At 51.5% G+C, this 27,248-nt stretch overlaps 8 protein-coding genes across 8 annotated transcripts; 4 read left to right on the plus strand and 4 right to left on the minus strand.

Annotated features, from left to right (window-relative positions):
- Positions 1-88: 88 nt before the first annotated feature.
- PG985_010957 (uncharacterized protein) lies at positions 89-1,267 on the minus strand (the record flags this gene model as incomplete). Its single annotated transcript, XM_066830724.1, has 5 exons — positions 89-282; positions 369-471; positions 594-911; positions 968-1,111; positions 1,199-1,267. 5 exons carry the CDS (start codon positions 1,265-1,267, stop codon positions 89-91), a joined length of 828 nt encoding a protein of 275 aa, XP_066681406.1.
- Positions 1,268-1,955: 688 nt separating this feature from the next.
- Positions 1,956-4,087, plus strand: PG985_010958 (uncharacterized protein; the record flags this gene model as incomplete). Its single annotated transcript, XM_066830725.1, has 2 exons — positions 1,956-3,065; positions 3,257-4,087. The coding sequence occupies 2 exons, from the start codon at positions 1,956-1,958 to the stop codon at positions 4,085-4,087; spliced, it is 1,941 nt and encodes a 646-aa protein (XP_066681407.1).
- Positions 4,088-4,928: 841 nt separating this feature from the next.
- On the plus strand, positions 4,929-5,903 carry PG985_010959 (uncharacterized protein; the record flags this gene model as incomplete). Its single annotated transcript, XM_066830726.1, has 1 exon — positions 4,929-5,903. The coding sequence occupies one exon, from the start codon at positions 4,929-4,931 to the stop codon at positions 5,901-5,903; it is 975 nt and encodes a 324-aa protein (XP_066681408.1).
- A 1,469-nt stretch (positions 5,904-7,372) lies between these two features.
- PG985_010960 (uncharacterized protein) lies at positions 7,373-8,605 on the minus strand (the record flags this gene model as incomplete). Its single annotated transcript, XM_066830727.1, has 3 exons — positions 7,373-7,485; positions 7,589-8,116; positions 8,185-8,605. The coding sequence occupies 3 exons, from the start codon at positions 8,603-8,605 to the stop codon at positions 7,373-7,375; spliced, it is 1,062 nt and encodes a 353-aa protein (XP_066681409.1).
- Positions 8,606-9,970: 1,365 nt separating this feature from the next.
- Positions 9,971-12,588, plus strand: PG985_010961 (N-terminal kinase-like protein; the record flags this gene model as incomplete). Its single annotated transcript, XM_066830728.1, has 5 exons — positions 9,971-10,093; positions 10,154-10,291; positions 10,353-10,463; positions 10,523-11,338; positions 11,392-12,588. The coding sequence occupies 5 exons, from the start codon at positions 9,971-9,973 to the stop codon at positions 12,586-12,588; spliced, it is 2,385 nt and encodes a 794-aa protein (XP_066681410.1).
- A 717-nt stretch (positions 12,589-13,305) lies between these two features.
- PG985_010962 (uncharacterized protein) lies at positions 13,306-13,590 on the minus strand (the record flags this gene model as incomplete). The annotated part of the gene is made up of 1 exon (XM_066830729.1): positions 13,306-13,590. One exon carries the CDS (start codon positions 13,588-13,590, stop codon positions 13,306-13,308), a length of 285 nt encoding a protein of 94 aa, XP_066681411.1.
- A 270-nt stretch (positions 13,591-13,860) lies between these two features.
- PG985_010963 (uncharacterized protein) lies at positions 13,861-15,129 on the minus strand (the record flags this gene model as incomplete). Its single annotated transcript, XM_066830730.1, has 4 exons — positions 13,861-14,397; positions 14,451-14,946; positions 15,024-15,045; positions 15,108-15,129. The coding sequence occupies 4 exons, from the start codon at positions 15,127-15,129 to the stop codon at positions 13,861-13,863; spliced, it is 1,077 nt and encodes a 358-aa protein (XP_066681412.1).
- Positions 15,130-17,138: 2,009 nt separating this feature from the next.
- Positions 17,139-19,022, plus strand: PG985_010964 (uncharacterized protein; the record flags this gene model as incomplete). The annotated part of the gene is made up of 1 exon (XM_066830731.1): positions 17,139-19,022. The coding sequence occupies one exon, from the start codon at positions 17,139-17,141 to the stop codon at positions 19,020-19,022; it is 1,884 nt and encodes a 627-aa protein (XP_066681413.1).
- Between the last annotated feature and the right edge of the window lie 8,226 nt (positions 19,023-27,248).

Here is a 27,248-nt window from a genome sequence, read left to right on the forward strand (position 1 = left end):
TCTCCAAATGAATAATCATCTTTCTATACTTCCTAAATCCCAGGCAGTAAGAAATGTCCTGAGTATTTGCGTTTTCTCTCGAAGACCTCTAGCCTGCTGTTGTTAGTGATGGATGGGGCGGTTTGTAGCTTAAGGGCACTGGTGGGGTTTCGTTCTCGCTAAATTCACTTCGATGCCCACCACAGCTGGTGGTGGTGGCAGCAGACATTTCGGGCTTGTACACAGGCAATTTGCCTTTCTTCTCTGTCGCCACATCGCGGAAGCCCATAGCCCGTAACCCAACTAGAAGTAAGTAGGGAAAAGAAACCACGTTAGTTAAGTACTTTCGATACTTCAAGGTCGTATGGAACAGAGTGTGAAGCACTTACTTGCCGCGATGCGTGCCATTTCAACCATGACTGGAACCCAAGTCAGCGTCGCAAGGATTTGGCCCACTTCCCATTTGTCGATATCGATTTTCGACATCTCGTCCTGTGCTGCCTCGGAGAGCACGTTACGAATGTGCGAAATCAACCCGAGTATCGCCCACATACCGACCAGACAGTACAGAGGCAGCGCAACTCCAAATACACGTCTTAGCAGCCGAGACGCACAGATCGCACGATGAGGTACATGCCTGGCGGCATCAGCATGGCAGCCCAGACACAGCATACGGCCATCTTGAGATATCCAACGCTCTCGTCAAACTGATAGTTGCAGTAGCTTTTCATGTCAGCATCTATCTCGTGCAATAGCTCCCCGAGGACCTTTTTGTTCCTCGTGCTTGGCAGCAAGAAGATGAGTATGAAGCTCAACCCCCCATGAGCTATGGCTGTGAGGCAGATCACCAGCACCCACATGCAGTAGTGCACGAATTTCGCAGCTCGAAAGAACCAGTAGGGATCGCGGATGTCGGTCACGTCCACGAGGTACTAGAGCGACAGTAGCAGAAGGAAGGCGAAGGACAGCGCACCTCTTAGCTTGATACAATCAAATCGTCGCAAACTGTATGCCAAATCACAGTATCCTTGCGCAGAAGGACAATGTCGTAAATGAATCTTGAAGCATACCCACGAACCTCGCGAGGGTCACAAGCGTTAGAATCGGTAAAGTTGATGATGTCTTTGGCGAGCTAGTTTATTGGCAGCATACCGAATGAAACACCCCTTTGAAGTCTTTTCCACTGTATGGGCAAATTAATCTATCTGTATCATCAAACAAGTTCGGCAGTACATGCTATTTCGTCATTGAGGATCCGTGGGCCGCTGGGAGCGGCCACAGCTGGCATGCTGACAGTAAAGTCTTGAGCGCCCGGCGTGGAGGCGAAAATGAAAATCAGGCTACCTGAATCCGCGATAGGAACTCTCGCATGTACGTCAACCGCACAGCGGCAACGCCATCTCATTACAGCCCGTTATCTCCTGCATGTTTCAGGGTGCCAAGACGGCTGGAATAAACCTGTACTTTTACATTCAAGCCATGGGATAGTAAGCCTTGTCTATGTTCATTGGATCGATATGTGGTAGCATACATCTATCTGATTTCTGAAGATATTACAAATAGCACTAGGCCCCTAAAGACAATATATCTCTATACTATTTTGGTCACATAGCCTTCTTGACTTTAGAAACACCCACTTTCCTACTGGACGTTGGAGTGAGATTTTGGCAATTCGTCATGTTTTTGGGCGGTACCACAAGGCTCTACGAGCCCCCTACATGTTCTGTGGCTCTTCCCGTGCTACCACGAGAGGGACCAGATCATCATAATTCATCTATATTTGGCAATGATCAACGTCTGTTGCATATGCATGGTAATAGCAAGTTTGCGAACCATATGCTCAGGGTTGACAGCCTTGTTCAGGTTACATACACCCCAAACGAGATAATTAATTAGTATATGAATGAGTACATCTCTAGCTTCGTCCTGATAGTTGATGTGGTCAAGCTTTTGTCTACAAGATGGATGCATACGAAATGCAAGACCTTGCCGCGCAGCATGTTACAACCGACCCAGCAAGTCCGCCGGCAGCACCCACACCCATACAAGAACCTATACCCACAATTCAGCATACGCAACCAACCAGTCTAAATGAGCCACCTTCTTCTACATCATCGGGGTCGGCTCAGTCCGAGCAGAGAAATTCCCAGGACCAGGAAACAACTTCAATAGAGAATGGAAATACACATGCAACGGCACAGCTCAAATCCGAGGCGAGATGTACTCGATCACATCGCCTAAAAGCTACTTGCACCTCGCTACTCGACCCTACGGGGAGTTTCTGGAGCTACGAGACCGTCAGTTTCCTAATAGCTCTATCTGCTTTTGTGGCTATTGTTGTAATACTGGCCTCGTATAACGGCCGTAGGCGACCGAATTGGCCTGCCTTGATCAACATCAATTCTCTATTGTCCGTTCTCACGGCCATATTGAAAGCCGCACTGTTATTTCCCATCGCAGAATGCATCGGCGAGCTGAAGTGGTTACACTTCAAAGACCCTCACCCAGTCCGAGACCTTGCCAGATGGGACAGTACTACTCGTGGCCCATGGGGGTCGCTTCTTTTTATCTGCAAGCGCCCTTTCAATATTCTTACAGTTCTGGGAGCTACCCTGACAATATTGTCTCTGGCCATTGACCCATTTGCCCAACAGGTTCTTGGGTTCCACAGCTGCCTTGAGCCTTTGGAAGGAGCTTTGACTACAATCCCGAGAACCAACAACTACACCAGGGGGGATGTCCAATATTCCTTAGGAACCCCTTCCGTGGATGGGCCTATGACTGCCGCTCTCTACTCAGGGTTCTTGAACCCCCCGGACAATGCATCATCTCTGATCCCAGTCTACTGTCCTTCGGGAAATTGTACCTTCAACAATGCCGCATCGGGGACGTTTACAACTCTTGCCATGTGCTCTTCGGTCGACGATATCTCTTCCTCCGTCAAGGGAAGTGGGTCGTTTACCAGTTGGAACTACTTCCTACCCTCAGGCCTTCGGATCATGATGGGCGAGGTCCTGATCACACGAGAACCGTATAAGCCGCGGCGGGCATCAGACATTCCCCTCTTTTCTTTTGAAGCCTTGATGGTAAGTTTAAATTGTGGCAATAGCACAGAAACTCCATCAAATACGACATGCAAGACAGGAGCTCGGGCATTCAACGTGTCTCTGTCTCCGTGCATCCAAACATATGGCAATGTTACCTACGCAAGCGGCATCTTCAACGAGACAGTCTTATCAACCGCCATGCTCCCATACGTCTCCATGGGCTACTTTAGTCTCGCTGGGGATCACCCTTCGATTCCAGGCATCGATTGCTCGCCTTCGGACCGACCCTCGCAACAAAAGATTCAGCCTGCTACCCTCCTTTCGGGGATGAACGTTACTACAACAGCCATACGGCAAAAGCTTACAACGACCCTCGAACAGTTTACTTCGATAAAGCTTGCACATATGACTTTGGGTATGAGCCCGCGGCTGGGATAGGGAATACCTTGAACACAATCTTTTTCGGCAACGGTACCATGGACGGGGTGAACCGATTGGTAACTCCTAGGGGCCTGGGGCATCAGCTACTCGGAGACGCATGGATCAAGCGACTATGGGCTAACGGGACGGCCGACAGGAGTAGCTTCACTGCCTACATGGATGGTCTCACTGCGTGGATCACTGCGACGATCCGCCGGGAAGGGGTAGTCCACGACGGCTCGCTTGCGGGACTTGGAACTGTCTACTCCAACCAGACGTGTATCGTTGTGAGCTGGGGCTGGATCTCCTTTCCGGCTACCCTAATCCTGCTGACGCTGGTATTCCTGTCCCTGACGGTTTTCGAGAGCAGTCGACACACGACTCGCGTCGGAACTGTGGCCGCGCAGGCTGGCAGGAAGCCATGGAAGTCATCGGCGCTTCCACTCCTGTGGGCCGGCCTCGAGTATGACACTCGGTACCGGCCGGATCACTGTCTCAGCGATGTCCTGGACATGGAAGCGTACAGTGAAAAGGTCATAGTCAGGCTAAGCAAGATGGTCGTGCCTATGGCGATACAGGAAGAAGGCGCTGGTGAGGTCTTGGAGCAACGTCAGGGTAGATGGACGCTACAAGAGTATTGAAACATGAGGATTAGTTGGAGGATTACGAGATTATTCATTATTTCGCAAAATTCAACTTCTATGGACATTACATTGGAGACATCTACTTCATAGCCCCCGCTTTGTTCCGATGTAAGCCCGGCAGCAAAAGGATTCCATCCCGAGTATCTGGTGTGCCTATTGCAACGATGTCTTGGATGATGGTACAGAGTAATGTGGTCAGTTGACAGGGAGGAAGGGGATCCAAGCAATGGTAGCTTACCTGATATACATCCTAATAGGAGCGGAATTGAATAGAAACTGCAGTATTGCATGATACAGTTGTTTGAGTCCTAGCGGTAGGGTGTTGAAACAATTACATACAATTCTCATGAATATTTTGCTCGTTGATACGTCCAGTAACGGCGCAATCGCGTATCATTTGACTTCTGATCATCTGCAATGCGTACTACTCTTCAAGACCCAGGCTGCTTGGTAACCACGCTCACGGGGCTCGAAACGGTCTACGCCAACCAGGCGGGCATCGATGTGAGCTGGGGCTGGATAGTTGTACCCAGCGCCTACTCGCAAATCTTCTTTATAAGCTGGCAAAACCCTGAAAATAGTAAAGCATTCAATACAGCGGTGCGTCCAACCAGCTTATAAAGTACAGTACATGCCGATACACAAAATTCACAAAGGGTACAGGTTCCCATGGTTTTTTTCTGTTCTCGCCTAAAGCAATAAAATAGAATCAATTGCCCAACATCAATCAACACCAAATCAACAGAGCAGATTTCCCACGGGCGGATTCTCCAGAATGAAACCGATCGATTCCCATAAGATGCGCAACCCACGCAAGAAACACACTTGGCGTGTTGATATGCCTGTGCCAAGAACCCAACCTACCAGCGATTACCAAACGCTCCACGATCCCGAGCTGCTGGCCGAACCAGGCGAAGGATTTCCTCGATCAGTTGCCCTCTGCCGACACCTGTGGCCCTCGGCCATTGCCGATACAATCGAGATCGAGTATCTTGCTGAGGGGGGCTCCAACCGAGTCTTCGGTCTGTCCTTCTTAGAAAACGATGAGACCAGGGGAGGCCAAGCAATTCACCACGATCTGGTCATACGCATTGCATCCGGACAGGAATCCGTCCTACCGACAGTCGCAATTCTCGAGTACCTGGAAACGTACACGAGCCTTAACTCCAGAATCCCAAGGGTCATCAGATACGACACGACAGGAAACAACCCCTTGGGGTTTGGCTACATCATCCTCTCCAGAATACGCGGGGAATCGCTCGACAAGATTTGGGACGACTATCTTACTGACGAGCAGAGAAACATCATCGCCGCCCAGTTAGCAACTCTTTACCTCGAGCTGGAGTCCGTCACTAGTTCCGTTGCGGGAGACATCATGGTTCACCAAAAGGGCTTCATACAGGGCCACAGCAATGTCGAGGACTTCATCTTCCTGCAGCCACTCGGTACCCCAGATGACCCCATATCATGTGGACCTGAGCCTGTGTGGCTGAAGAACAAAGACAAAATGTTACTGCTCGACCGACTGCAACGCGGTCCACCCGGGTTGTCTGCTGAGGTCATCGTGCATGCGCACATCTTGAGGCGCTTTTACCGCACCGAGGGTGGAGCGGCTGATATCGCTACGTACAAGGCTGAGAAGGAAGTTCTAAAGAGCGTGGTGAAGAGTAAACTCATCAACCCAAAGAACGACGTCATCTGTCTCCACCATCCAGATCTTCATCCGGGAAACATCATGGTCGACTTCACAGACGACGACATCCCCGTGATCACTGGAGTGGTCGACTGGGACAGAGCTTCTTTCGTCCCCTAGATTCGCAACTCGAGTCATACCGGAGTGGCTTCTGTGGGATCACAGAATAGACGACACGACTGATGAATATGTATCGACCTTCAAGAACGCCATAGGGGAGGATTGGACGTTGGAGGCGGAGGACAAGTTGCTTGATCGGGCGAGATCATTGCTATGATCCCCCAACGACTTGACACACTTGTTGTCGCGTTGTGAAAAGAGGCAGGCCTAATTGCTCTCCAAGGAAGGAGGGTTTAGTCAAACCTCAATGACTGGCTCCGTCAACCATTCTGGAATTAGAGGAGACACAGTCTCGTTAGGAACATCGAGAAGACAAAACTACCCCGACGGGTACCACACCCAACTGCTACGAGTAAGTTAAAGGATCCCCATTCGTCGAATCCTTGACCCTCAGTATATTACCTGTCAACTGACATGCGATGCACAGCTATTAGGTACTACGTTGTTCAGTACGGCGACAGCTGAACCGGAAATGGCTACTTGAGGAGCCGCCTCGCTCCGGCACTCGATGTTGTAGGGTTTTATTATTCATGAACTGGTTTCTCATTATACATAAGTACGTCTTGGGGCAATGACAGGGAGCCCCCCTACAGACCATCAAGTGTTGGTCATGAAAGTATTCACATACTTTCACTTCGTAATGTAGTGGAAATGACAGTCGGATTGGTTTGGTGAACATGGTTCCTTCCTCAATGAATGACGCAGGTTTCTTGGAAGAGGAATCCCATATGCATGTTCAGTAACCATGATACACCCGCTTTGGGAACATTGAGAGTTTGAGTTATGAAGACGGTTGGCGAAGCCATTTTTGTCACTATCTCAGCTGTACTGGCAGTAATGGCACCCATTACTGTGTTTTCTTCACAATAATTAGGCACAGAATGCTATAAAACCTAGGCTTGAGACAGCACTGTCCCAGCCGACCTGTAAAGGTGTCCCATTGCACAGGGAATATACGTGAAAAAACAAGTAAAGGTCGCAATCAGGGCAACCTATATCGTGTTCGGCGACACTGCCAGCTCCCCCACATATGAACGTATGATAAACATGCCGCGAAGCTCCAGTCGCCATCAAAGGCATCATCGCCATCAACGCCATCATCACCATCAACGCCATCATCGCCATCAACGCCATCAACAGCATCATCGTCATCAACGCCATTACCGCCGTCACCACCACGGGAGGTATTCATACAACTCGGCGCAATTACGTGCCATGCGATACTTCGCAGGGGGTTCTGGAAGACTGGTGTACCTGGGCCGTCGACGGTGGAATTACGATAGATCTGGGTACGGAATGTCGCGGCGCAGGCGAGACAGGGAAACGTGTACGGTGATGTGAGTTTGAAAGGGGCACGCCATTAAACCAGAAGCAGATACAATCACAACGTGATGCCGAAGCGATAATGGGGGTTAGCGAGGTTTTGAATGGGCTCTATTCGTGTATGCAAGGGACGGGTCTATCTTTGCCTAGCCTTGGATGACCTTGGCGCCCTCGGCGGGTTCTAATACTTTCCACTTGCACTCGATGTTTTCCTGCTTGAACCTCGAGATAATTCTGTCGGCGATTTCCTCGAAGTTGCCTGCGCGATAGAACATTAGCATGTGTTCCGAACATTCTTCCCCTCCATTCCAAGCGCAATTGTTGGTTGCGGGCTGTAGTGAGTGCGCAGGCCGTGGACTTACTTGTGGCAAGCGCCAGGATGGTGGGGCCAGCGCCCGAAAGGCAGACTCCGAGAAGACCGGGCTGGGTAGATGGAGACATGGACGCGATGATGTCGCCGAGGCCGGGGATGAGCGTCTGGCGGTACTGCTGGTGCAGCTTGTCCTGCATGGCGAGGTAGATCATGTCGGGGTCGGGCGGGGACTGGCCGAGCGCGACGGGCAGGAGCGCGATCCGCTGGAGGTTGAACGTCACGTCCTGGCGCGGGTAGTGCGTCGGCAGGACCTCGCGCGCCTTGGCCGTCGGCACCTCGAACGCGGGCATGATGGCGATGGCCTTGATCTCCTTGGACCAGGGGAACTTGATGTGGTGGCCGATGCCGAAGGGCGGCACGGGCGGGCTCTTGCCGGTATCCTCTCCACCTGCTGGCGCGGGGAGAACCTCGCTCAGGGGGATCTCAACACGTGCGACATCCTCCGGTGCCAAAGGCTTGAGGTATGTGCCGACGAAACCTCCAAAGAGTGCGGCACCGACGTTGTCGGGATGACGTTCTGAGGGATCATGTTAGCCACTTGGGTGTTTCCTAAATCGAAGTAAGGGTAGCATTGGGGCGGCGCACCAATCATAAGGCAGAAGTCAAACAGGCGCTCATGGGTCAAGTTCAATTTGCCCACAGTGTTGCCCAGCAGCACACCGGCCACGACCGCAGCACCAGAGGAACCCAGGCCGCCTCCGAGCGGGATGGGGTTGTTGATGTGCACATGGGTCTCCACGGGGAAGGCTCGCTGGTCATGGCATCTCAAGACGTAGAGAGCGACGCGGGTGAGAAGGTTGGCGGAGGGGTCGAGGGGTACCTCGCCCGTCTCAGCGCCTTGGCCCTCGTAGGTGATTCTGCAGTTCAGGGGTTCCTGCGAAGAGGTCTTGGACCGGTCAATGGTGACGGTCAGCTCGAGGTATATGGACAGGGCCAGTCCAATGACGTCGAAGCCAGGGCCGATGTTGGCTGACGAGCAGGGGGCTCGGATGGTGAAGGTCTCCATTTTGTCGCAGTCGCAAATGCGCACGCACACCGATACCCGAACGGGAGGTATAGAAAGAATATGACGGGGATTGCAGAAAGAGAGGCCACGTATCAGAACAGGTTGTTTATCTCCGCGGCGAGAGATTCCGTATCCAACCGTAGCAATCAGGCCGGTCGCTCCTTGAAACCTTTGTTACTCACAGAATCTAGGGTGTTCCCGCCTTCGTGAGATCCTGCCGACTTCGGGCGGGACAAGCAAAAATGAGAAAGGTGGGGTGACAGTTAGACTTCGACACTCAGCCCTACATGTGGGGGTCTCGATCGTACCAGCTCAAGACCCTCTATTAACCCGTCATGTCGTCGTTGAGCTACTTTACCCCTGATCTTGTATCTGATGGGTATAGACCATCAGACTCTGTTTGGTTTATGAGATCGATCCGGATTGGGCAGGCCCCAGAAGTGCTCATTCGGCTGATTGGTTCCTGGTCTTGCCCTTGGTGCACCTGCGGGGTAAGTCGTTACGATGAAGATTGATACAGCTCAATGTCTGAGCAGTAAAGTGAGCACCGCAACAAGCCTGAGTCGGGAAGGTATCAGGGTCTAGAAAAGACATTGCATACATCTAGATGGCTCCTGGAAAAGTCGCAACCTTGTCTCGGGTTAAAGGAGCTGGAATTCGTGGACGCAGAAAGCAGCAGGACTTACCACTGTATTGATACCTACTGCTTGCAGGAGACCCGGCCCCCGTTGAAATTCATGGAAGTGTCGAACATCAACTTACTACGCGCATTGAAACGTGCTGGCGCCAAATATTACTTTATCGCCTCGTCTTGGGGTTCTCAAATTTATAGTCGTAGTAGTAGATTGCTTGATGCCAGTCACCAAACATCACTATACGCTTGTGCCTCATATTATTGCATGCATACCTTCAAAAAGGAACAGACTCTGTAGTAGATTAAATTTCATTACTGGTAAGAAAGGGAATAATCTAGTGCTACCAATAAGCATTCATGAAATCCCTGGTACTCCGTATACTTGAGGCTATCATGGGAGCTTACCCTCCAAGCATGTGGCAGCCCATTTTTGTTTTACCGCCTTCTCGGTTGGTCTTAGTGCGGGGTGGACTTAGCGTCTGCCTGCAGCATTCTTGGGGGCCACCATAGTGTGGAAAAGGAGTGAGCGCAGTGTCGATGACCCATCAATTAGTGACAGCTTGCCAGAAGCCTGAAGCTATTCTGCCACCCAAAAGGAGCAACAACTAATAATACCGGCCTCATACTATTCATTCTGCCAACCTTTCTCTGTTTCACGACGGCTTTGTTTGTTTTTGTTTCATTCTCCTGCGACAGCCCGACCTTTTGCGCATGTGTCACGACCGACCAGCATGAACTTTCTCAAATCTGCAGTGGCCTCTGCCATTGCTCAAGGGCCCCCGTTCCCATACTCCTTTGGCGACAAGGTCGACATCGACTCCTCCATCTGGACGCTATACAATGGCACAAAACGAGTTCGTAAACTCTGAAGCGACGAGCAATTTTCAAATACCCCAAGCTGACAATGGACATAGGAAGATGGCAGCAATTGCAGTATCTTCTCCTTCGATGCTGTCGCAAACAAGAGCCGATTGACCCTCGCCAAGAATGCGCTCAAGAAACTGCGCACGATGCGACACCCAGGCGTGATCAAAGTTTTGGACGCGGTCGAGGTACGGAAGAACGACTAGACGAACCCGCCACAAATGCCAATGCTCACGAATCCTTTTACAGACCGAAACCTATATCTACATTGCGACCGAGCGCGTTGTTCCATTGCGGTGGCATATTAAGAGGAAGAGCTTGAGCCCGGAGACCATAAAATGGGGTCTCTATAGCGTTGCAGTACGTTTGCCATCGAGCGGCGCCTTCTCGACATTGCGACATTTACTAACTTGTCCAAGCGTACGATCAAATTCATCAACGACGAAGGCTCCTCGATACACGGGAACCTCAAGGTCGCTTCCGTATATACTTCCGAAAGCGGAGAATGGAAGCTAGGTGGTTTCGAAGTCTTGAGTAATGTCAAGGACGACGATGCCGTCTTATACACATACGGAAGCTTGGTGCCCGACTCGGGGAGATATGCGCCTCCAGAAGTCGCCCGCGGCGGCTGGGATTCCATCAAGAAGAACCCGCACTCTTCTATCGATGCCTACAACTACGGTACCCTGATCTACGAGGTCTTCAACGGTGATTTTGTTGGTGCTGACCAAGCTGGTCAGACCAAAGGGATACCGTCCGCCATGCATGCGAGCTACAAGCGACTAGTCAACGCCACCCCGAAGGCACGGATTACGGTCGGTGCTTTCCTACAACAGGGGCAAAGAACTGGGGGCTTCTTCGACAGCCCCTTAATCAAGCTGACGGACGGAATCGACAATCTGGGCATGAAGTCGGAGGAAGAGAGGGAGGCGTTCTTGAGCGACCTTGACTCCTTGACCGACGACTTTCCCGAAGACTTCTTCAAGATGAAGGTGCTACCGGAGCTGCTCAAGTCTGTCGAATTTGGTGGCGGCGGCCCGAAGGCCTTCGGTGTGGTTATGAAGATAACTACGAAGCTCTCTAGTGACGACTTCGAGGCGCGAGTACAGCCAGTGGTAGTCAGACTGTTTGGCAACCCAGATCGTGCGATCCGAGTCTGCCTGTTGGATAACCTGCCCCTTATGATTGACCGTCTCCCGCCAAAGGTCGTCAATGACAAGATCTTCCCTAATCTGGTAAGTATTCCCGTGGTTCGTGTTTTGTCTGTATACTGATATGTCAATGTTAGGTTTCCGGCTTTACGGATTTGGCACCAGTGGTACGAGAGCAGACACTCAAGTCGGTTCTGGTGATCATATCGAAGCTCTCGGACCGTGTCATCAATGGCGAGCTCCTGAAATACCTGGCCAAGACCGCCAATGACGAGCAACCCGGCATCCGAACCAACACCACTATCTGCCTAGGGAAGATCGCGAAGAACCTGGGTACTTCGTCGCGGTCCAAGGTGCTAATAGCGGCCTTTACTCGTTCGTTGCGAGATCCATTTGTGCACGCCCGTAGCGCAGCTCTGATGGCACTGGGCGCAACTACCGAGCATTTCACCGACGAGGATTGTGCGACGAAGCTCATGCCCGCCATCTGCCCATCCCTCATTGACAAGGAGAAGCTTGTGCGAGACCAAGCGGTCAAGACATTGGACGTCTACATGCAAAGGGTTCGCAAGGCCGCGTCCGCGATGCCGGACACGGTCCTACCCGCACAAACCACAACCGAAGGCGCTGCTGGTCTCCGTATGAGCACACCGCAACCGTCCGAAGCTTCGTCCTGGACTGGCTGGGCGATCTCATCGTTCACCAACAAGCTATCTGCTGTGGGAGGTGAGATCCAGACCGATGGCAGCAACAACGGCACTGCGAACCCAGCGAGTCAGAGCGCGCCTACACCGCCAGGCTCTGCACGCATGACGCCTACGATGTCCTCCGCCTCGGCTCTGCACCGCCAGGCCGTCAAATCACCGCCGCCGCCCGCCATGTCCCGAACCTCTTCCACCACGGCCGCCGACGCCTACTTCAAAGACCCCGAGCCATCCTTTGACGACGAGGGCGCCGACGACGCCTGGGGTGACATGGGCGACATGGACGAAAACGACGACGGCTCCGCCGATACCTTCTTCGATGCCAAGCCCGCGGCGGCGAAACCCACCATCAAGAAGGCCGCCGAGCCAGCGCCCGCGCCCTTCGACGACGGCTCCGAGCCCGACTTTGCCGGCTGGCTCGCCGCGCAGGCCTCCAAGAAGAGCGGCGCGCCCGGCGGCAAGCCGCTTCCCAAGGGTCTGTCCAAGGGTGGAGGGTCGGCGGCGACGTCGAGAAAGTCGAGCGCGACGTCGGTGGTGAAGCCGAAACCGAAGCCAGTGGTGGCCAAGAAGATCGATACGACGCCCAAGGAGACTAATGATGATGACGATGGCTGGGGTGATGGATGGTAAAAACAAGACAGCACAAGGGGGCAACTTAGTAAGCGGTCGAGATTTGGGCGATGGATTGGGGAACGGGATGAGATGCGAGATCCCTTCTGCTGATTGGGTATTGGCATTGATTGGCATGGCATGGCGTTCTGGAGTTCTGAGCTCTCTCTGGTCGAGTAATGTATTACCTTTTGGTTAACAAGATATTACATATATACCACACAATTGTCTCAGGCAAGACGGTCACTATTGAAAGCGTCAAGTCGACGTTACAGACTTTGAAGAGCACCTTCTACAAGAAAATAAGCAGGTTGAGAAGCAGAAATGGTATTAATGCCTCGTGAAGCTGATTCCTTTCCTTCTACTATCCGGATGCATGTGGCGCATCGAGAAAAAAAAAAACCGTAAGTAATCGCTGATGGGGGACCCAAACCCAAACACAAAGGGTCTACTATACCTAACATGGAATACAAAGCGTGAGAAGAATAAAAGAGAAATGCGGTATCCGACGCCCCCTTCCCTCAAACGCCATGCGGAACGAAAAAGTGAGCCTCCCCAAACGAGAAACATGCTCGTTTGGGATCTCAATGATGAAAAACAAGCAATACAAAGATCCGCAGCCATGATGCTGCAAGGCAATACCACTTTGCTCTTCCAAATTCCACGCTTTCCCAACTGAAAAAGATGCCGCAGAACATATCGACGGTAATCGCAAAAAAGGATGCAGGCAGAATATGCCTAAGAGCGACGCGGCATCGTATCTCGGAATCGATTTCGCAGTCGCGTCAGGAGGTCGCTCTGCTGGTAGAGCGGTGCGTCCTCCCACTCCGAACCAGAAACTGTTTCGTCTTCATCAGTCTCCACAATCGCCTCGCTCTCGAGACTGCCGATTGACACAACTTCCGTCCAGTCATCATTAGTCGCATTTGCACTGCCGTCGGTCACGCCATCGACGTCGGCATTACCGTTCGTTTCGCCATTGGTCACGCTGTCGGCTCCGTCATCAGGCATGCGGCCAGACATTTCATCGGTAATACCAGCATCTGCATTGCTGACATAGGGGGAAGGCGGACGTGGGCGAAAACCGCCCCTGTTGCCTCCTCTAGCCAGAGCCCTGCTTGGACGTCGGCCTCGGCCACGCCCACCATTCGAGGCGTTGTGGTCATTCTTTTTCTTCTTCTTGGTCTGCTTGCTGGAATTGCCTGACGCCGATCTTGCCAATTCGTTGATTGCATCGTCTTGCGCGTCTTTGCGACGGACGGGCCCATTCGGAAAGAACCGGTAAGCTTCCTTCTAGCGAGCCTCCGAGTAATCGTTCAAGGCAACACACACAGCACCGCGATGGTGTCCGTTATACTGCCGAATCACTTGCTGTGAGTGCAGCTCCCAAAGTCGGGCGTAATGGTCTGAGCAGGCCGTGACAAGATAGGCAGAGTCGGCGCTGAAGGCACAATCCCACACCCAACGCTGGTGGCCTGTCAAGGTGGCCTCGAGGGGCCAGGGCTTAGGTGGGTTGGGGTCCTTGAGTGGGTTTCCATTAGCGTCATGAGACGTGATGGCGTTTGGGCTCATCGTATTGTTGATATTATCGGAGGGAAGAACCCGGGGTGTAGAAGTTTGAGGGTTGATAATGGGAACTTCGATGGCAGGGTCAACATCAGCGACAACCCAAATCTTGGCGGTGTGGTCCGCTGAGCAAGTTGCTAGCTTCTTCACATCTGGCGAGAGCAGAATGCGCGTAATGTACTCCTTGTGCGCAGAGAAATGGGTGACAGGGAGCAGCTGAGTGTGGTGGAAGTCTTGGATCAATGCCCAGACGTAGACATTTCCCTGTACCATCGTTAGCTATTCCCGATACACTAGCGAATGAAGCTTGAACTTACGTTGTTGTTCGCTGCACAGAGCAGTGTTCCATCACTGGCAACCGTGACGCTGCTGACGCTAACATCTTCTTCGGGAATCAGCTCGTGGCTGCAGTTGTTCTCTGCCAGATCCCAGATTCTCACGGATCCTCTACGGTCGCAGCTGATGATCTCGCCCTGGTTGGGGTGGATTACAACGTCATTGACGGGGCTCCCGTGGCTGTAGGTTCGCTGGACGGTGCCGCTGCGTGTTTCCCAGATCTTGACGTAGCCATCCTCCGAGGACGTGACCATCCACTTGCCCTCGCAGTGGAACGCGACACCGGTGATATTACTAGTGTGACCTTCGAAGGTGAGGAGGGGATTGGGGTTCGTCGACTTGATATCGTACAGCTTGACGGTGTGGTGGCCAGCGGCTGCTAGGAATCGCTTGTCGGGCGAAATGCACAATCGGTTCACCTGCGAGTCGGGGTGTTGAATCGTTCGCGAACAGATTCCGGATAAGGCCTCCCAGAACCTGGTCAGATATATGTTAGTGTCGTGATCAGTCGCGTTGTCCCACAGAGGGCTGTGTCGCGATCGTGCTGAGCCTACCTGATGGTGTGGTCGTAGCCAGCTGCAGTTGGAGGTTAGCCACTTCGCATATCACCGCTAACAAGGGACCTGGTTCTTGCTTACCTGTGCAAAGAATCACCGACATGATGAGTCCTGATTGTCGCAACACAGCAGACACGCCTTAGTTTGAAGGATATTGTTCTTCCAAGTGGGATGTTGCATAAAGAGGCGGGAAGCGAAAGTGAGACAGCGCCCAGCTTGAATTATTTCCTGGCATGGACTTCGCATGTAAAGCATGCGTGGATTGGAGGCCATTTGGTAAGCGCGAACCAAGCAACCTCGCGGGGGGCGCCGTATCGATAACGATAAGGCGCATCTAGCTACGATAAGACGCTAACGGCGCAGCTCCAGGGACTAGCTGCCTATGGGTTATCAGAGCTACCCACATTACGCCGCCTGACTTTGACTGCGACTCCTGTTTAAGTCATCTCATACCTCAGAGATTGGGCTCGATGCGGTGTTATATAATCATATACTACGTTGCTTTGCGTTAGACTTGTGCCCCTATCCTGTACCCTGGGACTATAGGCCACAAACACCTCAGGAACCACATATGTATTCTGCACCTGTAGATATGTCCTAAGCTCTTCCGTCAAAACCTATGCATGCTTCCTAGTGTCTTGGATCTCACAGGTTCTCCAAGGGTCGAAAGAAAGACCTCTTCTTGGAGTATCTTACTGGTGTCGGCTACGCTCCTGTCCGAACACGATGAAGGGGGAAGCTTCGCCACAGAGCGTGTTCCTGTGGAAATGCAGGGGGGCTGTGAAAGCGGCAAGGCTCTTCCGACTCCAAGGTCACAGATGTCTTCTCATTGGGCTTTACCTCAAGGTAGGATTCTCGTAGTCTCTAGAACATATAACTGACCATCTGATTGGCGTTGTCGACATTCAGTTTGCCTGACTGCCTGGCTCAGCCACCACTGCTGCATACCCCGCCCAAACTCTGCCACCAGAGCTGACAGCATGGTGCTGGTGAAGAAGTGATTTTCGCAGAGACTCTTTCCTCCATCTCTCATTCCTGGTCTCATTCGTCGCGCTTGAATATTGCAGTGCTTGCCGGTCTTCCAGGCTTGAGAGCATCGTACTACATTATTTTGTTTACACCTTGTTGGAGTCGCGCTAGAGCGATCGACTACCGGGCTGTACAGATCCCTCTTATTACAGATTCTTGAGCAGAAGACTTCACTTCAGCCAGTGTTGGGATTCGATACACTTCGGAATCGGGACACTTTGGGTTGGAGCCTTGAGCTGTTGAAGTCCCTGTTCGAGCAGGCTGTCCAAAGCTTGGCCGGTACCCCTGTTGTTTGTTTTGTCGATGCATTAGACGAATGCCCCGAGACCGAGGTCCGAGAAATGGTTTCCTCATTCTCACATCTTGGCCAACTGGCAGTATCTGCGGGGCATGAGTTTAAGGTCTGCTTCTCAAGCAGGCACTACCCGCACATCACGATCAACAAGAAAATTGAACTTGTCCTCGAAGAGCATGAAGGACATGGTGAAGATATTTCATTCTATGTGGCAAGCGAGCTGAATATCGGCCAGAGCAAACTAGCCGATGAAATCAGGCATAGTGTTCAGACCAAATCTTCGGGTATTTTCATGTGGGTAGTACTCGTGGTGCAAATACTCAACAAAGAGTACGATAGTGGGAATGTACACAAGCTCCGACGACTACTCAAGGAAATACCGGACGATCTGCATGATCTATTCCGCGACATGCTTACCAGAGATGCTAAGAATGGGGAAGAATTAATATTGTGTCTTCAATGGGTTCTGTTTGCGAAAGAACCGCTGAATCCCAAAGAGTTGTATTTTGCAATTCTGAGCGGTACAGACCCGGCAGCTATGAAAGACCCAAGCATGGAGGAGCTAGGAGATTCAGACGTTGACAGATATGTCTTAAACTGCTCCAAGGGATTAATCGAAACCACGAAGTCGAAGAGATCTACAGCCCAGTTCATTCACGAATCCATTAGACTTTTTGCTAAAAGACAACGGGTTCAAGTCTGTGCTAGCAAAGGGTACCAACCAAAGCTTCGAAGGGGTCGGTCACGATCGGCTCAAGCAATGTTGCTTAGCCCAAATGGAGATCGCAATGGAAGCAATCGAACCAACCTTGTTATCGGCACGATTCCCCTTCCTTCGCTATGCCGTCAATAATGTTTTACCTCATGCCGACAGAGCAGGAGAGCTTGGTGTCTCCCAAAATGAGTCCATGGCTTGTTTTCCGACTACACGATGGGTCGAACTGAACAACTCGTTCGAGAAATTTCAGACTCGTAAAAACCCGACCTCCACCAGGCTACTTTATATCTTGGCGGAAAAGAATTTACCACACCTCATCAAGGCATTACCATTAAGCTCATCATGTCTCGAGATGGGAGGAGAGCGTTACTTATGCCCACTGTACGCTGCTTTAGCCATGGGGAGTCATGATGCTGCTAAAGTACTATTCGGGCGACTAGTAGAGACTTTCCATCCCACACATGAAGCGCGGCAGCACCTTGCGGAACTATTCTCACGGCCAGACCCTTTGCCAGCCTTTCCACGAAATTTCGACTTCCAAAAGAAAGGGGGACTTTACAAGTATATATTGCGAAACAGCGAAGCGTTGTCGTTGGTCTTCCTGAGCGCTGGACTACTGGATGAGGAAACCACCCAAGTCAATACCGTTGACATTTTCCTGTACGCGGGGCTTTGCAAACGCGAGCTAGTCATGGTTGAGATGTTGAAAAGCAATACCGCTGATGATATCATTTCTTGGAAGTGTCATCCTTTGCATCTCGCAGCAGAACATGGTCTATCAGAATTGGCGAGCAATCTGCTCAAAGTTGTGAACGACGTGAACGCCATTGATCATGAGTGGCGGACGCCTTTGTTAATGGCAGTGCAGCATGGCAAGGAAGGGGTTGTTAAGGTACTGCTTGACACAGGCAAAGCAGATCTTAATGCCCGTGACAACGAAGGGGATACACCTTTGTTGGTGGCAGCACGGCATGGAAAGGAAGGGATTGTTAAGATACTGTTGGATATAGGCAAGGCAGATATTAATGCCTGTGATAAAGAAGGAAGTACCCCTTTATTGGTAGCAGCGCGCCACGGCAAGGAAGGGCTTGTCAGAATGATGCTTGATACAGGCAAAGCAGACATTGACGCCCGTGACAAAAGAGGAAGAACAGCTTTATCACATGCGGCGGGTTTTCATTGTGTGGGGGTCGCAAGGTTGTTAGTCGAGACTGGTCTGGTAGGTGTCGACAGCCGCGATAATGAGGGCCGGTCACCTTTGTCATATGCAGCAAGTGGCGCCCCCGATGCGGGCACTGAGAACAGCGAAACAGTTATAGACCTGTTATTGGACTCAGGGAAAGCAGATATCGGTTCTGTGGATGATGGAGGACAGACACCTCTATTATGGGCCATGAGATCAGCAATGCCGCTGTTTGTGAAAAAGAAGCATATGGAGCTCCTGTTGAACCATGGGAAAGAAGAGGCTAAGAGGAGGGACCACAAAGGACGCACTTGTCTATCCCATGCAATAATCGAAGAGCAATTTTGGGCCGTGGATATCATATTGGCATCTGGAGAGGCAGATGTTGACGCCCGAGACATACAGGGTCGAACCCCTCTGTCGTGGTTAGCAGAAAAGCTGGCTGGAACCGACTATTACTGTTTCAACGTGAGAGAAGAAGCAGCCAGGGCCTTGATCAAGGGCGGAGCGAATATCAACGCCCAGGACGATTTAGGCCGGACACCTCTATCATGGGCCATCACTGTTGGAAAACCATACGATGGACCTAGTAGCAGAGGTGACACGTCGCCTACACTTAGGAGTGTATCTCTGCTTCTTGAACTAGGAGCTGACCCGACGATTCCAGATTTAGGAGGGCGTACACCATGTGATCATGTGGGTGGGGATCGCGAAAAAGAGGTGCGTAATGCGCTTGCACCATTGGTCACTGGCGAGAGTTTTGTATGTTAGGTTCTGTGGGTTTGACTTTCCTGTAGTGTCTCCGTGAGGTAGTACGTTGCTCTATCAAGTTGAGTACGGCTCACCGGTGCGTACCAAATCATTTCCGGCTAATACACTGAGATGGGATGACCCCAGGTTCTGAATTATGGGCTTTCCAGTGCTTACATCCTGCAACTACCTGTTTTATCGCCCCTTCCTACCAACGGCAAACGCGTATGGTTTCAACATTCTCTCATCCCTCGCCGAATAAATCTGCCTTTTACGATCCTTGCCTTTATCAATCATAAGCTAACGTGACAGGCTGTCCAGTAGCCGCTGAAAAGAAACGGCAAAGAATATCGAGCCGACCATTGTACAAGTCTGACATCCTATCTCCTCTCATTTGGGTGGTTTAGACTTGTGTTGTCTTGCATGTTTCCTCGTGTTCCTGTGCCCCCGGGACGTTTCTGGCACCGGTATGAAACCAGCGTCAGCTGCAGTGCTCGGGTCCCCATGAACTGGACATATGCCGTATACAACAAGCCTACTGTTGTTGCAGTTGTCACAGCTGTGAATTTTGGTTAGCCTCCGTCAAGTTACATCGCGCTTGACAGGGTTTGCGTACTTCGTTTTCATGCTGCCGTTGCAGTCTGGACATGTGCATAAGAGCCTCCCGCGAATGCACTGGCAACTGTCCTCCTCCTCAAAGTATGATGTGTCAGGTACCTTCGGCATTGCTGTTGGCTGGGACTCGTTTTGGTGTATGAGCCAATGCGCCTGGGTCAAGAATTGTATTTTGGATTTCCTCCGAACTTTGATCTAAAGACGGTTATCGATGGACGGCTCTGTTTGGTGATGGCTGGAAAATGGCCTCGGTCGATGATGACTGAGGATGATCTAATAACACTGTTCTTTGGATCAGTTCCAAGAGAAGATGCTTATAGAACCTCTACGTTGGAGGTCGACCGTGATTTATATATCACAGCTATCTGCTTCCCCTGAAGGTGATTTACTTCGGTTACAGATGCTCCAAGAGTCGTTGGTGACATACAGTCACCTCTGAAGTTCATCAAGATCAAAGGAATGTGAGACAACCTGGGCAGAAACGACGTCAGGCACCCTGATGTCTCGAAGGCAAGTACACAATTGGTCCTGGTTACCTGGACTGGCAGCGGCGACGTCGTCAGGCACCAAGGTGCTATAATTATCACCGTTCGGAGGAGCGCACCGGGGCAATGTTTGCCATGGGGTGACGTAGGGTAAGCATGTTTCGGACGCACGCGTTTTCCTTTTGTCGGGTGGGACAAGCGGCTTGGCTGAACTCGGGGGACCTGCATCTGACGGGGAGCAGGACATTGGATGACATTTGGCACGTACGATCAAACGAGATCTCGAAAGGTGACTGCTCATTCTTACTCAAATCTGGAGATCGAAAGCTTACGCATGATATGCAGGTGATGGCCAATATGACAAGTGCGACTCTAAAGAAAGGGGGAATGAGTAGTAGTCACTACTGCTACTCGGACTTGAGCGCCCTCGCTCACTCAACACAAGGTACCGGTGTTCGATGAGCATAGAGCGTGCAGTTTAGCATGATAGATCCTGCGCAAATCCGCCGAGGAAGAAAGAATGGATGAACCTGACCCAATGAACGCGCGTAGGCCATGTGTCGAATCCTGCCAGTATCCGTGGCAGGGTACCACCGCCGCACCGACCCGATCACCCCTCGAGGGCGAAGGCGCGGGATTGGAGACACGTAGCCCTCTCGATTCCTCGGGTTCTGTGCCTTGGTAACATGGCCAATGCCTTCAGCTTTTGCCCGCTCGCCCGCCCGCCACTGGGCGGACGGAATTGAGAGGACTGCAAACACAATAAGCGGTGACGGAAGAAAGGGGGTTGCGCAACGACTGCATGTGGCTCAAACCCAGCGAGGGGATATTTGTGACACGCTCTACAAGATGTCCGAACTTTGATTCGCTCTGTCGCTCTGTGGGAAACGTAGGTTAATAAATCCTCGACGGCCTGTACGCTTTCGCTGTGTACATGGCCAGCTCCATAACAAGGCATCCGGCAACAAGACCCTTGGACATACCTCGCTTCCTGAGAAACTGGGACCGACGGAAAGATCATTTGCGTGATTACATAACTACGCACATAAGTGCCTAGATGCACGCCCTTGCCGCGTGGTGGCGGTTCATCCCGCCGACGCGCGTAGGGCAGAATGTGCAGGCGGTACACCGCAGCCGGGAAGTACTCAGGTATGTGTTACTGGATCAGTGGGAAACATGTTTTCACATGAAGTGGCATAACGTGGGATGGCCTGTCTCCGGGTATGTTTTAAATGTAGCAATCACGCCCGTGCCTGCTCGCGAACGAAGAAGAAACTTTGTCGAGCCCTACACAAAAGAGCGCTTGCGCGGCCACATCCGAGACATCGCGTAGATATCCAGTCCGTTGTCAGGCTATTCCCGAGTCCGCCTATGCCAGATGCCGGCCGCTGCAAGCCGTGTGTATGCAGGATACCCGTCGATGCATCATCCGGCAAGCTGCGTACTCTGCCCTCACCGACTGTTGCAGCCTTGATGCCTCGGCCATGCTTTCTCTCGATCTCGAGACCTAGCCTGACATCGTACGTTCATCTAATTACTATTGTCACACCCTGTGACAGGTATATCATTGAAGGCAAGTATCATCTACCCTGACAAAGAGATGACAAATAGTGGAGGAAGGAGATTGAACGCGTCACTGGGCCACGAAGTACGATGAGACGATCGAGGGGTACGTAATCATGATCGCATAGATTCAACCAACCCGCGAAGTTGGGCGAGTCGAAAAGCAGATATTCTCTTTGCATCGGGTCGTTGTTGAGCAAAATGTAATATTGGTCCTCGACGAACTAACTCGACGAAACGAAAGAGGGGATAAATCAAACGCAGACAAGGCAGGCAATAGAGAACCATGCGCTGCCCAAATCCTTTGTCTTGTATGTACCATGTGACGTGACAAGAACTAGGCATCCGGTACTCATCGTAAACGCGGCCCACGAGACCGTCATATAACAGTAGTGGTCATGGCCGGCTTGAGATGAATCCCGCCTTCGAGCTATCTGCTGCCGCGGCTACTGGACGCAGCTTGGCGTCCATTACCATGGGAGCGGCGCTGGTTGGGCTTTTTGCCGCTAGAGCCAGAGCAACCGTGCTGCTGGACGGGAGCAAAATACCCAGGACCTAGGTCGACTCCAGTTCCACCGCACTGGGTGCATGATGAGACGCTATGTATCGCGCCTGTCAGCCTTGACCATGCTGCCTGAACGGGAGTCTATCAACTGCTTACAGTCTATGAGCGCCTCTGCAGTTTGAGCAGTCATACACAGGTTGTCGTTCGTCTCCTATTCCGTACATAAGCCAATCTTCGTGGCCCAGAGTGGAAACTTCTTGATGCTGTTGGCCAGCTCCGAAGGGCGGTGATTGCTGCGACGGCATCTTCGTAGCCAGTAAGGAGTGTTCCTCTTAGATTCCAGTCAGATAATGGTGATCAGATTTGTTGATTTTTTAGGTCCACAACCAGAACGTTCTGATATCGCAAACATTCTTTGGCTATATTGTGCTTTATTTATATCTATCAAGGCAGTGACTGCTTCATGCTACCGTGATCGCCACCCCTATAGCTCCCAGGCAAGACCGCATATTTCGGAAACCTGCTCACCGCTGCCAGAGCCAACACCAACATCAGCAGGGGCATCTTCCGAAGTATCTAGACTGGGCGACTCTCAAATCCCGAGTCTCTATTTGTCGCCTGGTTTGCGGGGAGGGTGGCTACAAAGCGCAAGGCAACCATCGGAGCGGCAGTTATCTTATCATCCATCCAGGCCTGCATCGAATGGAGCTACCATCCCTGCAGGTGCGTCAAAGGAATCCAGCCAATAGCGGTGTTCTTACCATCCCCTTGCCGAGCGTAACTGATCTTTCCGGTCAGGATCCGACAGGGAAGGTGCTATCCAATTCCAGTCGATCCTCAAAGGGGCATCGAGCTATGAACCATCTGATCTCACTAGAAAAGACCCCGAGAAGCCTAAGAAACGGCCCGCATCGTATTCTCGTCATCTGCAAACAATGATTTGATCAATCTAGTACGTTCCAGTCCTGATATCTGTTCTCCACACTCTCTCTGCTTGCATGTGCTCGTGGACCCGGCTTTGGCTGAGGTCGTTTTCCTTCTTCCAGACCTGATCTTGGAACCCTCTCGGCTCGAGCCAAAGTCCGGCTACCTGCATCACCGTCATTGCCGCATCAATCAACACTTTATCCAAGGCACACTCTTTCTCTGACTTTGCAGGGCCTTTTTGCCAGCGAAGAGTAGCGGTGTCTTCTCCTAGTCCCCCTCCCCACAACCAACTGGCATGTCACAGCATTATTGCCCCATTCATCTTCCATCTGGAGAGCATATCGCTAGGATTCTTGGCTTGTGTCTCAAAACCTTTTGCATTGCAATTTATCAAGCTCCTGTGGCACAAGAAAAAATCAAAGTCATGCTCCATACCGCCACCGAAATCTGAATGTCGATGCTTAACATTGGATGACAGGTGCATGTGCAGTTCATCTGATTTACCAAGCATCTTGTACAACGTGGGATACCCTTTGGCCCGACTGAAGCACTGCACACACGCGCGCGCTGGGAGGGAAGCTACGTAACCTGTAAGTGGTACGAATACTCACCCGGTAAATTTACGTTTCTTCCGGTACCTGGTACAAACAGAAATCGGCGACCTTTTGTGATTCAATCTAATGTCAGGCCGTTGCAACTAGCATGGGGCGCTCATCGAACATTTATGGAATGATCTCATCAGGAAAACAAACTTGACCGGTCTTTTCTCCATCTACGAGAGCACAAATTCCTCTTCTTGTCCCTCGCCACGTCTCGTACATGTTACTTTTTTCTTTCAGAAGCGTCCTACCACTACGCGCGCCATCGATCTCATATTCCGACAGTCATCACATAACGTGGTGATACATTACCTTTCATGGGTGCCTCTTCTGCGACAGGCGGTGGGCTCACAGAGCTGGCCGTCCCCGTAAGTGGCCGTTACCGGCTTGAACATTGTGTGTACCACATGAATGTTCTGCGAGGCCGTGACCAAGGCGACTCAATAAAAATGGTTGCCTCAGCTTCAACAATCAATGAGAATGCATCGATTGGTCGGAAACCAATGCATGTGCAACCAACGTACGACCACCGGAGCAGTCGCGGGTAAAGAGCCCTTTAAAAGTGTTTCTCCCCTCCCTTCGATAACGCTACGATGAGCAAGAAATGACCAAATCATCACTAGTAATTCTGAACACAAACTTCCACCGACGATCTCGTTTTGCAAGGCGAGCCCAAAGCGATATCTGGTGTCGGTCTACCGAGTCTGGCCAGTCATATCGCTCCACGATCCACACCCTCCCGGTGAACCACCAGAACCCCTGCCTTTATGGTCAGACGATCTAGTTTTGCCGTTATCTGATTAGATCTGCGAAAGCACATGACCGGCAAGTGTTGCCTTCCATGACCTCGGTCAGATTGCTAAAGGCAATGCCTGTCGGGGTAGGTCTGGAACGAATGAAGACATCGTCAACTACGCCGCCGCCAGTCATGCGTTGCTTCGTCCGCCCAGTCAGGCAAAGCCACATTGACACTTTGTGTGACTATGGTCAAATCCACCCTAACGGCGTCGCCGAGGGTACAAAGCATCATCAGCACGGCTGCCAAGCTTTGGCTTGATCCTCGCCTGCCGCTAGCCGAACGACTGATTCGATTTCTTTGTGCGCTCTTGGATAATCTTCATCGGATCGGATACTGTCTGATCCAGTGTGGCTGATACCCTACCACATTACACATCTCCTCGGCACATCAAGGTTTGAGTGACACACACTTAGAGGCAGATAGGACCTTACGATGTAGTGGGGATACGTTTTTCACAAGATTGGGGACCCAAAAGCTTCTAGCGGAGTTGCAGCGGAGTGGGCTTTTGGGGTCCCCAACTGATTATTCAGGTCGGCATGCTTCATTGTTGGCCCATATTGCAGCTCATTTACTGTCCATATGTTACGATGCTTCTCAATCTTGGGAGGTTTCCCAGATTGCAAGTACGGATTTGTCTGCTAGTTCAAAGCTCATCGGCTATATGCATAAGGCAAGGCGTAGATCTGCCTTGGCAACTAATCCTTTCGACTTCATCGGACGACCATATAGTGGTCACCGTGATGTCACGTCTGCCGCCAAGCATATCTCAATGACATCTATCTACCACAAGATCACTTCATCTTCCCCCCTTGGCGACTTTCTCAAGCTTTTTACCCATACGGAACAAAGTTCCAGTCTCGGGGTATGTGTTTACGTACCAAATCCCGAAAGGCGTGCTTCGTCGATCCTTACCCGGCCTACAATATATCTCAACCTCGGTTCCCACGCAGCAGAGGGAGAAGGTAGCGGGTTCTAAGTGACGTGTGAAGGTAATATACCCAAATCGGTTTGAAGTTGGTATCATAACCCGCCCCCCGATGGTATCCCGATGACATAAGAAGAATGTTGCCAACAGTTCATTCTCAAAGGGGTTCTGATGTGAGTCTCTTGTTTCTGCCGGGGAGCCTTGGTATAAATCGAAAAGAAGGAAGAAGAAAAAGAAGTTCTGAGAGTCTCGGGTCTAGGACTCTTGATAGCCTCCAGTCGGTTTTCCCCTTCATCAGGACTAGCGGTAAATAGTCATACCAGTGTGCCATTGCTGGACTATTTATCTTACCAACGCCACAGTAAGAGGCAACGAGTCTGCCGAAAAGCAAGTCTCTTCGCTCAATATATTCTTGCATTCGCTACAATACGCCCCCGACATGGGAGTTGGTCACCACAAAATTCATGTTCTGAAACCTTCACTCCTGCTACGCAGGACTAACAATAATGATCTTCATCATCTGTCATTCTATAGTCCCAACGGCTCTGTAGCTCTACGTACACACATGTCTAACATGGCTATCATTTCATCCCGGGAACCCATAACTGCGGACCGCTTTCGGTACTGCGGCAAGCGTGGCCCCAGAAAGCGAGCTGCTAAACAACGTGCAAGTCGTGGGCATAGATGCTTTGAGTCGGGCCAAGTAGCCGGGCCAAGGTCATGGTTTGTTGTTTGCAACCCTGGCTCGCCTAGTTTTGCGCTAATACCTATTACATATACGATACATATACCGGCCGCTGTGTCCAGTGCCTGTCGATCATTGGCTAATTGGTCCTAGTGCTGCTTCTTTCGAGCTACTTTAGGCGAGGAGCGCCATGTTGCCCTTAAGCCATCTGCATGTGTGGATTATATTCAAAGCATTGGGGTGCAACATCTTGTCCTATATTCATGTCCAATTGGTGATGTAGGGAAGTGGTATCGGGTGCTACTGTCGGGTGCGGGAACCCGGCACTGACGCCCACGTCCTTTCCTCCCCTTGTTCATTTTCCCTCCCCCCTGTCGCCTGCGGGCTGCGCTTGGGCTTTGACCAAAGATCGGCACGCCTTACCAGTTGTAGCAAAGCGGGCATCAGTGCAGCCTATCATATCCACTGCCGAGTCCGTCTCTCATCTTCCTGACACAATTGTCGGAGTGCAAGGCAGAAGACGTGCATCCGCCCCTCAGCTACTATCAAACGCTGCGGAGTGCGTACGGGGCCGCAATCCATCGTGCCCGTCAAAGCGCGATAGATTCATGTGTGCCTAGACCCGCGGCCAGAAATGGCCCATTCAAGATCCCGACCTCTCTATCTTGACGACATATCCAGGGACTCGGACCCTGTGCAGACCCTGCTAGCATACTCGCCATGACCTCGCCTATACTGGAGCCGGCCACCTGGACCCTCGATCCGTGGATCTGCATGGCCCCTCGAGGGAGCAACTTGCCGGTTCATGATGCTCTTCTGGGACTGGTCGTCTCTTTTTGACAACATTGCCGACCAGGAACAGGAATACCGTAGATAGGCACCTTTGACCACCCTTGTCCTTTCGTCCCCCTCCCCTTCTAGTGGATATGAATACGCTCGATCAGGCGAGTTTGATTAGCGGCCGTGCCCTCGTATGCGGAAAAATGCTGTCGCCATCCCCAGATTTCAACATGTTTATATATTGTGGGCGATCCATGCATCGCGGCACTTGTTGGACATGCCACTCTCGAGCTTGACAAGATCAGCTAACATATAGCTCTTCTCCGAGCTCACGTGGCGTTCACCGCTTCTTTGATACTAGCTG

The sequence above is a fragment of the Apiospora marii genome (genome assembly GCF_038362585.1).
Source record: "Apiospora marii strain CBS 49790 chromosome Unknown utg000007l_segment0_segment0, whole genome shotgun sequence".
NCBI classification, from domain to species: Eukaryota; Fungi; Ascomycota; class Sordariomycetes; order Amphisphaeriales; family Apiosporaceae; genus Apiospora; species Apiospora marii.